Consider the following 16,145-nt stretch of genomic DNA (forward strand, 5'->3'; position numbering starts at 1 on the left):
TGCCACCCTTTTCTTGACTAGTTAGCTGGCTCTTTCTTCTGAAAATATGAATCATAACTGTAAGAGGCTCCTTGGCAGAGCTGTCTATGGTGAACCTTTCCATGGGTCACTAGAATGCTCCTGCTAAGATTTCCTTATAATTTTTCTGTTGTCTGATTCTCAGAAGCCACAGTCTACCCAATTGCCTCTACTGGCCTACACAACATAATTCATTCCAGGAGGTTTCATTTTTAATAGTTTTCTTTTTGATTCATCTTATATTTATTAGCTATGCAAAAATGTACACATAGATACAACTCACCGTTTATTCTTGGAAGTGAAAATGTCTTAGTGGTGTCACTATCATACATATTTATGCACATGTAAACATATTTGTGTGTACATGCATACATAGTATAGATATGGTCAAGTTAGTGCCTTCAATCATCTGACATTGATGATATCAGATGCTTTATTGCTTTGAGGAATTCAGCATAATATTTTTGGAATGTTTTTATAAATATAAACATAGATGACAGTTGTGCCATAGGATATAAATTACTATCCCTATATTAACTGGAAGGACAATATGTGGGCTAATAAACAGTTCACTATAATTCAGTTCAGCATAATTGATGCTCTTTTTCTTTCCCTCCTTCAGTTTCTTCAACAAATTTAAATACTTAGCTAAATGTGATCTTGTTTATCAACCTTTTTTTTTCATTCATTTAGAATGTGGGTGTGCATGTTCCTGTTTCCTTTTTACTGAATTCAATTACAGGAATTAAAATACATATAGAAGCTAAGAGAGAGAATAATACCTGTTAATGCCCCTATTCTCCAAGTCTTTCTGGAACTCATTTTATCGCAGAATAATACTTAGAGATTTGTGGTACAGAAAGGCTCCTCCTCATTGTAGAAATGGTGAGTCCCCAAGAACTCAAGCATGTTGCTCAACAGTCATTGATAAGACGACAAATAGAAAGTCCTATTATGGTCTTCTGTAGTCTGGATGTGGTTTATCCTCTAAATCTTCATGTGTTATAAGCTTGGTCCATGCAGCAGCAGTATTGAGGTGGTGAATTCTTTAAGTGACGGTGCCCACTAGAAAGTAACTAGGTCATGGGACTCTACCCTCACGAATGGATTAGTGCTGTTTCTGGTGGAGTGGATCATGCCTGGCAGTTGTGGATCAGTTCCTGTGAAAGTGGGCTGCTATAAAAATAATGAGCTTGGCCCCTACCCAATTCTTGCTTCCTTGCTTACATGTGTGCCCTTCCTGGACCTAGCTGATTCCTTTTCTGCTTCTCCACTATGTCGGGAGGCAGCAGTGGCCCCAGTGCCATGCTGTTTGGACACTCTAGTCACCAGAACTATGAGCCAAATAAACTTTGTTACATCATAAGTTATCCAGTATCAAGTAATCTGTTAAAGCAGCACCAAGTAGACTAAGATACTGTCGTATGTTTGGGGTTTTTTTCCCCACACTGAGACAACTGGGAAACTTGAGTCAACAGTTATTCATGGAAAATAAGTTTTAAATGCAAAAGCCTACATTTGATACTGTGTTCAATATATCACAGAGCATAATGCTAAGAAGAAACAAAATGTTCCTCTGTGTAGTTATATCCTACTTCAACCGAAATAACTCATATTCCTTAAGACACAAGTGGACCAAAACCTAACTTTCCTTATAAAGTATGTAGTGTTTCCGAAGCAAGTTGTTTGGCTTTGTGACGCCAGGAAAGCTTCTGGAAGATTTCATCTGTGACACCTGCATTCTACACTTCGCCATATGGCAGCATACACTGCCAGTAAATACATTTAGGAAACTCATCACTCCACAGGCTACCAAACTCTGTCCTATGTAACTATCTCACTTCTGCTGAATCATTAGTGTGCTGAGAATACAGGACATCAGAAACTGGAAAGAAGAAAAAAATACCCAAAGAGTCCTTTTATTCCACCCAGTCTTACCACACTGAAGTAATCCTCAAGCATCCTTAAGAAGCATTCTAAACTAAGACAATATCACTGGATCAGGAAACATGAAGGAAGGCAAACCATCCTGGCAAGTATAACCAAATTTGAGATGTAGCAATTCCTCCAATGTTCTCCAGGATTTCTGTAACTCAAGGGCAGGTGTTACAGATTTTGGGTTGCTCCTTCTTACTTTTTTCTTGCTTATTCAACAACAAATATGTGATGCCTATCACATGAAAAATAATCTATCAACATTCAGATAAATACTTATGACCACTACAAAAGTAAGTTCTGTACTAAAAAGTTCCACTGAAATTTTGTATCCCACAAGGTGACTCCAGATCACATATATTTGTATTTTTAAGAAAAGAAAAATATTCTATAACAACAAATACTGAAGGAGAATCTCATTAAAATGACATCAAATTTTTAAAATCCTTAATAATTCATCAGTTACTCTTACTAGGAAAAACCACCAAAAATGACAGATATCAAAGACCAGATATGAAATACCAGAGCACTGTTCAGTAAGCGTAAAGAGAGGTGAGAAGCAAACAGAATAGGGTGATGACATCATGTGAAAATGTTACTGGCCTCTCAGATGATTATGAAAGGGTAGAGCACAGGGAAAGAGAATTTTGTGAGGAAAATAATGTTTTCGTGGGCACAGGCTAAGCTGTGAGGCCCCTCATCCCTCCTCATGGCCATTGGCAGGGTTTGCTGTCATTTCTCTCCTGGGATTCTCAACAGGACCTCTCAGAGCTGTGTCTCCTGCAATTGGAATGCTTGACTGAATGGAAGTAGGCTCACCAGGCAAACGTCAGGGAGTCCATGGTGGCACAGAGAGGGATGCAGTTGGGAAATAAGGGCACTTCTAATTCCCATGACTCTAACTTGCAGACATCAGAGCAGGGACCTTCGTGGCAGATTGGTAACTCTGCTAGTCTTTAGGCTCTGGAGTACCTCACTGCCAGAGGTTATGGACTGTGCCGGCAGTGAGATCACTGAGAATGTCAAGTCAGTATGGCAGACTGAACTGGCAGAGGACTCTGCTTTATGGAAAAATTAATAAACTCTGATGATGACAAAATTTGGATAGATAGCCAAAGTTTCAAATCCAGAGTGTGAAAACCTTGAGTGTGGAAAAAGCAACCAAAGTCAAAGAAGTGATACAGCTTAAGCCAAAGAAGCTTATGGTTTATGCCCTTTATAAACATCAAACTTATAAGGGCAGAGGTTTGAGGACCACCACAAAAACAAGAGTTCAAAATGTTACTCGGTATATGCAGAGGAACCACACAGACTGATATAATATGTTCCAATGGCAACCACAGAAGCCAGGATATAATGGAATCATATTTTCAAAATGGTAAATGGAAAGAACTATCCACTAGTTAAACTATTTCAAGAGAAAGTAAGTTAAGTTTAAAGACTGAAAGAGTTTGCTAGTCACAGAAACTTAGTGAAGAAAAAAATTGAGTAACATTGTTCAACAAAAATGAGAAAACTAGAAGAAAAGAGTAGATGCAGAAAAGAATGATGAGAAAAAGAAGCCGGTAAACATACTGGCCTATCTAAATAAATATTGCATGTAAAGCAATGATAATATTCACTAATCTGGGGGATTCAATTCAAGAGAAACTAAAATATTAGATGATAATTTTGATTTAGAAATGAATAATTATTATAAATCCTGATATTGGCCAAGGGGAAGATGAAGGATTTGGTTTACTTTGCACATTTTGTTAAGTTAGATACACATGTTAGAAACATATACAATAACTACTATAAGGAACAAAATGCAAACGTATAGGTACAAATTCTTTGGGAGGAAACAAAATAAGATATGGTTTTGTTTTTTTTTTTATGGGAAAGTATCACTTTATTAGTAATATAAGCATTTGATACCAAAGAAATGCAGGTTATTTTACAAACTAAGGATTTTTAAGTACATGAAATTTCCAGTTTATTATACAGTTTTATGTCACACTAGTTTAAATGCATTTCTTTATAACTACATCATACAGGTCCTTTGAGATTATTTCGGTCATCCCTACCATGTCACTTTACCAACAAGCTTGAAGCTAAACAAACAAAATTACAAATGGCTAACTTTTAGATGAATAGGGTAAGAAATGGTCACCAGATGAGTATTAGGGGTGTTAACCTCCAACAAGACACTCTGTTACAAGGTTCCTTCTGACACAGCAGTTATGTCAGAACCTTCAAAACACAAGGGCTGTCAGAATTAGAGAACAATGAAAGAACAGTCTCTTGTGGGCCCAATCCTGAGAAGCAAGGCAAAGCATCTTCCCTGCAAATGCAGTGTGTCTCCAGCATCTCCACCTAGTTGAGCTTGCAGAGATGGATGCCCTAGACATATCACGAATCTACACACCACCTTGGCTCTGGCTCCCTTAGTTATGCCTGAAGAGTTTAATCCCCATCCAAGTCCAGAGGTGGAAGAACACATACACTGGTATGGTAATGGGCAGGAGCAAACTGTAGAAGCAGAAGCTGGTGGTGCTAGTGCAGCCCTGTGGGAAGTTTTCTTCCACAGAGGCCACGTAGAAAAGACCTGTGAGAGAAATCAGTGGAATAAGGACGGTCAGTGTAGGAAGAGACAGAAACATTCTCTTCTCCCACTTAATACCTGCCACCTTATTTTAAAATGGATATGGTATTGAGAACAGTTAGTGTTGTGGTTTTTAAAAATTATGGTCTAGTGCTGTTCCGTTTCTTCTTGCTTCTTATCTTGATGGGTCATCCTTGCCGCCTGTGGTATCATATTAGGAATCCCGTCAATGATTGGATAGGCTATTCCCAGCTCTTCATGAATTAATTCACTTGTTGATGCTTCATATCTGAGCGGCTTCTTGGACAGGGGGCACACCAGGAACTCCAGCAGTGCCGGGTCGAAGGCGCTGGGCGGCTGCCCTGCCCGCTCGCTCCTATCTGCCGAGGGCCGAGACCCAGTCGCGCGCAGGCACCTATGGCCGACCCTGGACACCTGCAGCGCTGAGGCCAGCCTGCCGCGTGCTCCACTAAGCATGGTCCGGCTGCTGGCGACCGCTGCCCAGCGCGCCCTCCGCCAGCCGCGTGGCGTCCAAGATATGGATAACTCAATTAAAAAACAGAAAAAAAGGAAATTCAAAAATACATAGAGGAGCTGGCGCTGTGGTGCAGCGGGTTAACACCCTGGCGTGAAGCACCAGCATCCTATATGGGCGCCAGTTCTAGTCCCGGCTGCTCTTCTTCCGATCCAGCTCTCTTCTATGGCCTGGGAAAGCAGTAGAAGATGGCCCAAGTCCTTGGGACCCTGCACCCATGTGGGAGACCTGGAAGAAGCTCCTGGCTCCTGGCTTTGGATTGGCGCAGCTCCGGCTGTTGCGGCCAACTGGGGAGTGAATCATCGGATGGAAGATCTCTCTCTCTCTCTCTCTCTCTCTCTCTCTCTGCCTCTCCTCTCTCTGTGTAACTCTTTCAAATAAATAAATAAATCTTTTAAAATATATATATATAAGCATTAACATATTAGTAGCCATAATAAAATAAATGTTGAAATTGCTTCATTTCCTTTAAAAAAAAAAAGAGATATCATCAAGCTATTTTTTATTTTAAGAGACACACTCAAAACATAATGATATACCAAGGGCTAAACAAATATAAATTAGGTAAATATTGATCAAACAATAGCTACTGTTGCAAAATTCAGATCATAGTTTTAAACCAAGGGGCACTGATAATAACATAGATATATAAGATAGAACAACTGAACAGGAAAATAAAATTATCATAGACTTGTATTTACTTAACACAGTCTCCAAATACTTAAAGGAAAAAAAACACAGAATTAAAAGAAGGAATTGAGAAATCTGCAATCAGTAGGAGATTTCCATATACCTTCCCTAAGAACTATCAGGCAAACAAAAGAAGCATTAGGAATTATAAAATACTTGTACAACATAATTAAAGAGCTAATCTAAAAGATATACCATATGTATAAGCCTGTACATAATGAATTAAAAATAAAAAATACATATTCTTTTGTAGCACAAATGGAACTTAAAAAAAAAAAGACCATGTGCCATGCCATAAAGGATATGTAAAGGTTTGTCAAAGGATCTACTTCTAGTATCTGTATCATAAAATAATCTCAAGTTCAGAGAGGAAATCACAATGAGGAAATTATTTTTATTTTAAAAATCTAAAACCACAGTAGATATTGTGGTACAGCAAGTTAAGCCACCTCTGTCAAAGCCTGCCCCACATCAGAGTGCCAATATGAGCCTCAGTTACTCTGCCTCTGATCCAGCTTCCTGTAAATGTAAGTTGGGAGGCAGTAGATGGGGACATAAGTGCATGGGCCCTTGCCAAGCACATGAGAGACCCAAATGGAGTTCCTGGTTCCTCCATTTGGCCTGGCCCAGCCCTGGCTTTCTGGGCATTTGGGGAGTGAAGCAATGGATGAAAGCGCTCTCTCTCTCTCTCTCTCTCTGGATGGATATGTGTGTGTACGTGTATGTGTGTATTTCCATCACTCTGCCTCTCAGGTACATGAACATAAATAAAAAATAAACATTAAAGTATGGAAACTATACAACAGCAAAATGCTATATGTCAAAATTTGGTAATATTTCTAAAACAACACTTTAGCATTAAATGAATTTACTTAATGAGAGAGCTTGGAAATCAAACAAGCTAAGGACTTCATTGAATATTGATGGGAAAAGAATAGATACAAAGAAACCATAAGAAAGGATGCAATAAGAATAATAGCCAAAATTAATAAAATTAAAACATATTATAATCAATAGAGAGGATGAGGCCACCAAATATTACATCTAGTTCTATTTCATCACTCTCTGTGATGAAGGACAAAGCTGAATTCACTCCTCATCTGCTGCTAGCATAGACTACCAACCAACAGTGCCCTGGAGAACTACAACACTAACTGCATATGCAATTTTTTTTTTGACAGGCAGAGTAGATAGTGAGAGAGAGAGAGAGACAGAGAGAAAGGTCTTCCTTTTTGCCGTTGGTTCACCCTCCAATGGCCGCTGCGGCCAGCGCATCTCGCTGATCCGAAGCCAGGAGCCAGGTGCTTCTCCTGGTCTCCCATGCGGGTACAGGGCCCAAGGACCTGGGCCATCCTCCACTGCCTTCCCGGGCCATAGCAGAGAGCTGGCCTGGAAGAGGGGCAATCGGGATAGAATCCGGCGCCCCAAACGGGACTAGAACCCGGTGTGCCGGCGCCTCAAGGCAGAGGATTAGCCTGTTAAGCCACAGCGCCAGCCTGCATATGCAATTTAAAGTTTAGAGTAGTCAGAGTAAAAAGGTAACAAGAAACTGGTGAAAATAATTTTAGTAATTTTATTTAAGCTAATATATCAAAAATATTATCATTTCAACACATAATATTAAAAAGTATTGGATTGTATACATTCTTTTACCATGCTAAGTCTTTAAATCTGGTTTATATTTGCAGCACATCTCAATTCAGACTAAGTATAGTTCAATTGCTCAGTGGCCACATGTTACTGGCTGGTGTTTATCAAACTGGACAGAACAAATCTGTGCTCAAATGGCATGTCGTATAAGTTCAGAATTGTTTGGCCTTTGCAGTCATTTTTCCAATACCTTTGTCTGTTAATTTGGCCTTTGAGACAGGGGACAGTATACAGTGCAACAATGTGACAGTACACCCATTACTGCATTCTAGGTCCTGCAAAGGGGTAGCAAATATTCACTTAGTTATTTGCTGTCAATTTAAAATATTTATTTATTGCATGGGGACATGCAATATAGGACTTGCCCCAAATGATGGAGTTAGAAAAGTGCCAGGGCACTCCAATACTATCCCATCAAGGTGGCATGTACCAATGCCATCTCACCAGTTCAGGTGATCAATATCAGTTCACAACTGATTACAGTGATAGATCTAAGAGTCAAAGGGATCACACAAACAAGATTAATGTCTGCTAATATTAACTGATAAAATCAAAAAAAGGGAGAGAAGGATCCAACATGGGAAGGGGGAGACACAGCAGACTCATAGAATGGCAGATGTCCTAAATAGCACTCTGGCCTCAGAATCAGCCCTTAAGGCATTCGGATCTGGCTGAAGAGCCTATGAGAGTATTTTAGGCATGGAAAGCCAAGACACTCTGGGAAAAAAAAAAAAGAAGAAGAAGAAGACCTAAATGAAGGATCTCTGTGAGTGAGATCCCAGTGGAAAGAATGGGGCCATCAAAGTAGGAGGTACATTTCTCTGAAGGGAGGAGAGAACTTCCACTTTGACTATGGCCCTGTTGGAATAGAATCGAAGTTGGCGAACCCTAAAGGCTTCCATAGCCTCGGCAACTCATGGCTAGAGCCTAGGGAGATTACTGATGCCATAAACAAGAGTGTTAAATTGTTAAATCAACATCAGGAGTCACTGTGTACTTACATCCCATGTGGGATCTGTCCTTAACAGGTTGTCCAAGGTGAAGTAATGATATAGCTAGTACTGAAACAGTATTCTTACACTTTGTGGTTTTGTGTGGGTGCAAACTGATGAAATCTTTACTTTGTATATACTGAAGCGATCTTTTTTATATAAAGATAATTAAAAATGAAAAAAAAAACCCTTGGTGTTAAATTGGAAATTACATAGAAAAGTAATCAATCTTTTAAAAAAAAAAATCATGTAGGATCTCTGTCATTAATGTGATGTACACTGTTATTTAATGCTATAACTAGTACTCCAACAGTATTTTTTCACTTTGTGTTGCTATGGGAGGGCAAACTGTTGAAATCTATATATATACTAAACTGATTTTCTATATATAAAGAGAATTGAAAATGAATCCCGAGCGAGTGGGAAAGGGGAGGGTTACGGGTGGGGGGGAAGCCTTTGTAATTCATAAGCTGTACTTTGGAAATTTATATTCATTAAATAAAAAAAGATTATAAGAAATAAATTTGTTTTCTTAAAAAAATATATTTATTTATTTATTTATTTATTTAAAGTCAGAGTAAGAGACAGAGAGAGATCTTCCATCCATTGGTTCACTCTGAAATGCCCACAAGAGCCAGGGCTGGACCAGGCTGAAACTCCATCCTGTTTTCCCACATGGGTGGCAGGGGCCATTTTCCATTGCCTACCCAATTGCATTAGCAGTGAGCTAGATTGGAAGTGGAGTAGCCAGAACTCGAATGCACTGTGATATGGGGTGCTAGTATTGCAAGCAGCAGTTTAACCCACTGCACCACAATGCCAACCCCTTACTGTCAATTTCTGACTAAGTCTTTTCTGAGTAAGGTGTAGTAGCATCAATTTAACAAAGTCCTGATGGCCACATAGTCAATGGCACCTCAAAGAGCCACCACTTACTTTTTATATTAGTGTCTACCCAACAGATTCTCCACAGGCATCTCTATTCCTCAAGAATTTTATGTTGAAATAACAAAATGGCCTAGACTGACCAGAAGATAAATTGCTTTAATTATTAGGCAGATTGTGAGGCTTACTGTTTCAAATATCAGGTCAGTGCTGAGCCCAGCGTTGGCAGTGGTTTAGCAATACCGCAGGTACTCCAGTTGAGCCTTACTATTAACGAAACACTTCCATTTGTGGCTCATTTTATCTGTGTGATTTGTTCATTTCTTCAATAGATGAAAAGTGATTTCTGGGTTTGTGGAAAGAGACTGCGATTCCCCAACACTGCAAAATTTGCTGGTTGACAGTTTAGTCTAAGGGTCAGCATTGAAACTAATAACTATAGAAATCTCACAGGATAATTGTTTTCTTTTTTAGGTTTTAAAATTGACATTATGACTTTTTACAGATATCTATCAATTCTTACAACTTTAACATTTTATGTGAAATCATACAAGATAATGTAATGTTTCCAACTGTCAGCATATAGACTAAAGTCAGACTACCTGGGTTTGAATCCCTGGTTCACTGATTACCATCTATGTGTCTAAACCTCAGCTTTAAAATTGGAAAATCAGGGGCAGACATTTGGCACAATAGGACACCCACACTACATATGGGAGTACCTGATTCAAGTTCCTGCTGCTCTGCTTCTGATCCACCTGCCTGCTAATGCACCTGAGAGGCTGCATTTGATGGCTGAAGTACTTAGTCTCTGCCACCCACAAGGGAGACCCAGACTGAACTCCAAGCTCCTGGCTTCAACCTGGCCCAGCTTTGGCTAGTGTGTATTCTCTTTCTTCTCTCTCTCTCTCTCTCTCTCAAACCCTCCATCTCAACAATTCAAGTAAAATGAAGTAATTAGATAAACAAATCAGTATTTTAATGGGAAATGGTAGAGTTGCAAAGAGGACTACACAAAACATAAAACAACATATAAAATGCATAACACTGTACCCAGCACTCAGAAGTATTTCATAAACGTTAGCTAGACCATCTGTGGGTTAATAATTACTTCAGGAAAATTTGGGAGCATTAAAAAGTGACCATCTGATATCATTTCTAAAGTTCTGAAGACAGTTTCTTCCAAAAGAAATTCCAGTTGACCTACTTCTCTCTAGAACTTTCATCAGAAAGACTTTCCTAGCTGTGATGACCTTTGCGTCCTTTCTAGATATTTATTACATATTTCTCTCTAGATACTTGTTATACAACCACGCTAAGGTTTTGGTTTGGAAACTCCCCTCAGTACATCTCATTATAAACAATCAAGACAGGTTGAGGCTCTCTAAATATACTTGGCATTAGCTAGTGCAGTAACCCAGTTTCAATGTCATTTTCCCTGATGTTTCATTTTGTATCATGAGTAGAAAAAGTAAGACCAAAGTGTTTTAATTTTGTTTTTCCTGACTAAATAATTTTTATACAGTTTTTCTTGGGACAAGGTGAGGCTGATTCTGAACTGGGAAAATGGAATAGGATTTATGAAAGCTGGGCATTTTCCCCTCCTTTTCCCCTTTACTGTGAGGATGAAGCTCACCTTTAGACCATTACTTGCTGGAGTGGGTAATTCAACCATATTATTATGCCATTTATAGCTACTTTCTTTGAGGGTCATATTCATTAAAACTGTGCATGTCCAATTTGGGACATGCTCAAGCTGACTTGCCCCAAACGGTAGAGTTAGAAACATACCAGGGGATTCCAATTCAATCCCATCAAGGTGGCATATACCAATGCCATCTCACCAGTTCAGGTGATCAATTTCTGTTCACAATTGATCATAATGATAGGACTAAGAGTCAAAGGGATCACACAAACAAGACTAGTGTCTGCAAATACTAACCGATAGAATCAAAAAGGGAGAGAACAATCCAACATGGGAAGTGGGATATACAGCAGACTCATAGAATGGCGGATATCCTAAATAGCACTCTGGCCTCAGAATCAGCCCTTAAGGCATTTGGATCCAGCTGAAGAGCCCATGAGAGTATTTCAGGCATGGAAAGCCAAGACACTCTGGCAAAAAAAAAAAAAAAAATGACCTAAATGAAAGATCTCTGCGAGTGAGATCCCAGTGGAAAGAATAGGTCATCAAAGAAGGAGGTACCTTTCTCTGAAGGGAGGAGAGAACTTCCACTTTGACTATGACCTTGTGCAAATATGATGAGTCGGAGAACTCAAAAGGCTTCCATAGCCTTGGCAACTAATGACAAGAGCCTAGGGAGATTACTGACGCCATAAACGAGAGTGTCAATTTGTTAAGTCAACAACAGGAGTCACTGTGCACTTACTCCTCATGTAGGATCTCTGTCCTACATGTGCTGTACATTGTGATTTAATGCTATAACTAGTACTCAAACAGTATGTTTCACTTTGTGTTTCTATGTGGTTGCAAACTGTTGAAATCTTTACTTAATATATACTAAACTGATCTTCTGTATATAAAGAGAATTGAAAATGAATCTTGATGTGAATGGAAGGGGAGAGGGAACGGGAAAGGGGAGGGTTGCAGGTGGGCGGGAAGTTATTGGGGGGGGAAGCCATTGTAATCCATAAGTTGTACTTTGGAAATTTATATTCATTAAATAGAAGTTAAAAAAAACTGTACATGTCATACCCATAAATGCTGAAATTATTGCATGTCCACAAGTTTTGTCAATTAACTAAGAATATGGTATAAAACTGCACAAGTTTTTGCAATTCTCCAGTGATTCTGCTTTCATGTTAAAAATCTACTACTGATTAGTGTGTGCCAAACACTATTCTACTTGTTTTACATAAATAACACTAGTAATCCTCACAATAGCTGTATGAGGGGGATATTGTTATTATTTCCACTTTATAGATAAGAAAAGTCAGGCACAAAGAGGTTAAAAACTCATGTAAAGAAAAAAAAACTCAATTTCTCACAGTTGCCAGGTGGAAAAGTTGGGGTTTCAATGCAGATCGCATCTCAGAGCCTAAGCCTTTAACCACTAAGACATAGTCTACCTCTCAGGAAAAAAGTTAATTTTAAGAAAGGTTTTGCGCATTAAAAAGTAAATTCATCACATTTTAGCATCTCTCTAGAACCAAAAATGTTTAGATGATATAATTTATTCCTGTCTCAGAAACCATATGCCTTGTAAACCACCAGGGGACATAAGCATGGATATCAGTGATTATGAAAATCACCTGAAAAGTCATTGTAGTTTCCACTACAGTTCGTTGCTGTGGTTTTAGGGCACTCCTATTTATGAATTGGGAAGTATTTTCTTCCTTTCCCTACATTTTCCAAATTGTAAAAAGGTAAACAAAAGATGTATGGTGCTTTGGATGTTGTTCACTATTTCTTTTTTTCAGTTGAGCAGGAAATCATTATCTAAGCCCAGGCTTGAATATGTGCTATACACAAAACAATTTATCTGCCAGAGTTCATGGGCAGCTGGATTGGGAAAAAACACATTAATTATCATTCAAGTGGAAATGCCCCCATAGACATACCAATTAATTACAGAGAGGCTAGTATTGGAAATGAATAATTTGAGGTGAGGCAGAGAGCAATATGTGAATAAACCTTTAGGTGATTTAAGGATATTATTGGTGGTTGAACATTTGAAAAAAAATGACATATATCTCTATCTTCTAAACTCCTTGTAAACATAACAAGATTCCTTAGAACACAGGCCTCTCTGAGCCTGTTCCTTGCCTTTATTAACAATCATCACCTGTAAGCTGGAAGCTGGTTTGTTGTACGAGAGAATCAATTCCTTCAGAAGCTGGAAAAAACCCACTCCCTTGAATTCAAACTCCAAAGAGATGAGAGCTAAAACCACTTCACGTAGCAGACTTCCTCTGTCTTCAAAAAACCCTTGAAATTTGTAGCTCTGCCAAGGTTATAAATAGAAGTGATATGGCAGCAGTGAATTGATCATTCTGCTAAATGTGCTTGGCCCATTTGGGATGGTCTGACGAAGCCGGGTGGCAGCTGGGCTGTGGGAACTGCTCTGCCACATTGCTGCTGCTGCAGAAAAGACCTTTGCATCGCGTTTTTCTTTACTGAGAAAAGCCAGAGATTTTCTTAAAGCATTAATAATATAAAGTTACAGCCCAAGGCTGCTTTTTGGAGCAGTCTGAGAGCATAAAGGAGTCTAAAATGAAACCACCTACACCCATTGACTTCCTGAAAATCATCCAAAACTCAGAATTCTGAGACTCAGTTTGGCATTACAGGTGTTGAGACACCTGTCAGCTTTGTGCTATGAATCTTCAAAGTTTTACCTGTAATGAGATGGACAAATGTCACATCTAAGGATGTTGAAAGGAAGGGGAAGAGAGGGGTTGGATGTAGATTTCCACTTCAGACCTTGGTATTTCCTTTAAAGCAAGACAAGTTCATTTGCAATGATCTTTCCTTTTCTGCATTCTCCCCACTTTAGCATTTCTTAGCTTTAATAGTCCCAGAGTTCTTAATTTAATTCTATTCTATAAATATTGATATTTAGAGAATGTATATATTTATATATATACATATATATACACATATATATATATATAAAATCTTCATAATAAACTCTTATTACACTGGATTACAAAATCAGGGTGGGGAGAGTGGCAGGAGGAAGAGCTGTATGATCTAAATTCTGTCACCTCTTGCCAGGCACTGCAGTGACTGGAGGCCTTTTCTTCTGGTTTCCTTTGTCATCCTCATAGTCACCTCCAGGAGTGACCTCAATATGGGCAAGAACTTTTCCCATATCCCAGCAGAGATCCTCTCAAGCAAGGTTTTCAAAGTTCTAAGAATTAATAAAAGAAATAAACACTGAGAATGCATTAAGACTACAAAGAAAATTGTCCTCCCCAATATTTTCTCAGCAGGATAGCTTTTTCCTTTAATTTTTATTTTTCATTACTTGAAAGGCAGAGCACAGGGAGAGAGAGAGAGAGAGAGAGAGAGAGAGAGATTTTCTATCCTCTGGTTCATTCCCCAAATGCCCACAACAGCCGGGGTTGGGTAAAGACAAAGTTAGGAGCCCAGAACTCAATATGGTTCTCTCATTTTGGGGAGGTGGCAAGGACTCAAGCATTTGAGCCACATCTGCTGCCATCGAGAACGAACATTAGTAGGTAACTGGATTGGAAGCAAAGCAGCTGCCTTTGCAAAGGCAGTCCAATATAGGATGTAGGTGTAGCAAGCTGCTGCACCAAACACCTGCCTCTCAGAAGGAAAATCGTAATTTCAAATAGAGTCTTCATATAAGTCCTAACACACAAAACAGGAAATCCTGGAGCTGCACAAGGAAGTATAGAGAAAGGAAGCTTCTCCTGGTTCTACTTTCCCACTTACATACATATACCCAAAGAAGATCCCCACTGAGGTCCCCTATGGAAGTTTAAGGAATCTCTGAGCATTATTTGAATTTAATCTTGAGTAGAGATCTCCAGGTCTCCAGGTGATAGATAACAGTGCCAACACATCTCCTGCCCATGACTACCCTACGCCCTCGCCCCACCTCAGACATGTCAACCCTTCCTTCCAAGTCCAGTCTAGGACAGATCTCCACTTCTCCCTCCTAGCTTGGCAGTGATGCTCTAATATGTACAAATGTTCCTTAGTGACAGACAATAGACTAACCTTACCTTTCAGCTGAACTTGGTTCCCTGGTAAACATGTGACCTATCCCAAATACTGGTTCATAGTGTGACACCATCTTAATATAAAGTAGTGATTTCAGCCTGCACATATCAGTGAATCATAGAGAAGAAACTAAGGTAGTCTGAATGCCCTGTAAAGATCATAATGCTTTAGAGGAGATAAGACATGAAATGGCAAACAAAACAAGTATAAAACATATAATGAAAGGCTTCTAAACTGCACAAATTACTGAAAGTGTATGTACTGTGGGCTCTAAGAAAGTGGAGGGAGCAATGTTGGCTGGAGTGGTCAGTGAATATTTCCAACAGTAGTGTAGGCTTCAGGTTTAGCTTGAAGGAGAAATTTAGGTGGAAAGAAAGTAAAGGGTAGTCACAGTAATCATTTGGTAAGCTCAGGTACACTCTCCAGGAAGAACCTTTCTAATGAATAAAAACCCAAATAGATCTAAACTATATTCTGATGAACAAACTTCTAAGAATAAACTTAAGTTACATTTGATCGAAGCAGAGGAGATATTTTCCTGCAAAGAGGATATAAGTGGAGCTTCTAGAATCACTTTCAGCAACCTCTAATTAGAGCTAGCTCTAATCTCAGTATGAGATTTCTACTCAAGGTATTGTGGGGAGAAATATGGACATCCTAGTAGTTTGCCACCCAGTGTATTGCAATAACAATTTTGAAACACTAACCAATGTATCTTTCTTCCTACTTTTACTGCTCTTTACCTCCATCCCAACTGTTCTATGCTCATTCCCTGAGAGACAGAATATGATCACAGAAAGTACAAAAGAAAGGAGTCTTTTCCTGGTATTTGACTTTAAAAAGCCTAAAGGAAACATTTAGAAGAAAGTGAGATGACTCCTAGGAGGTTATATTTATCCAGGTCCACTCCTCCATCCTCTTAAAGCTAGAAAAGAGTTCCCCAGACTTGGGAAAGGGGTGGGAGAATAGATGGATTAGAAGTAAGAAGAAGCTCCTGAAAGCAGGCATTGGTTCCAGTGAAACCTCAGAACAAAACTAGAACCAAATTCAAAACCAGCCCAGGGGGTGGTGTTGCGGTATAGTAGGTAAAGTTGCAGCCTACTGGCATCCATTCTGGGTGCTGGTTTGTGTCCCGGCTGC

General features: G+C 39.2%; 2 protein-coding genes across 2 annotated transcripts; both read right to left on the reverse strand.

Annotated features, from left to right (window-relative positions):
- Positions 1-3,855: 3,855 nt before the first annotated feature.
- LOC133766224 (phosphatidylinositol N-acetylglucosaminyltransferase subunit Y-like) lies at positions 3,856-4,680 on the reverse strand. The gene has a single exon (XM_062199948.1). The coding sequence runs from the start codon at positions 4,593-4,595 to the stop codon at positions 4,380-4,382; it is 216 nt and encodes a 71-aa protein (XP_062055932.1). The 5' UTR covers positions 4,596-4,680; the 3' UTR covers positions 3,856-4,379.
- LOC133766213 (protein preY, mitochondrial-like) lies at positions 4,610-5,014 on the reverse strand. Its single transcript, XM_062199937.1, has one exon. The coding sequence runs from the start codon at positions 5,012-5,014 to the stop codon at positions 4,685-4,687; it is 330 nt and encodes a 109-aa protein (XP_062055921.1). The 3' UTR covers positions 4,610-4,684.
- Between the last annotated feature and the right edge of the window lie 11,131 nt (positions 5,015-16,145).

This window comes from Lepus europaeus, chromosome 1 (genome assembly GCF_033115175.1).
Source record: "Lepus europaeus isolate LE1 chromosome 1, mLepTim1.pri, whole genome shotgun sequence".
Classification (NCBI taxonomy): Eukaryota; Metazoa; Chordata; class Mammalia; order Lagomorpha; family Leporidae; genus Lepus; species Lepus europaeus.

Excerpts from the sequence above, each read along its gene's own strand:
- LOC133766224 (XM_062199948.1), bottom strand. The coding sequence starts at position 4,595 with ATGTTTCTGTCTCTTCCTACACTGACCGTCCTTATTCCACTGATTTCT.
- LOC133766213 (XM_062199937.1), bottom strand. The coding sequence starts at position 5,014 with ATGCTTAGTGGAGCACGCGGCAGGCTGGCCTCAGCGCTGCAGGTGTCC.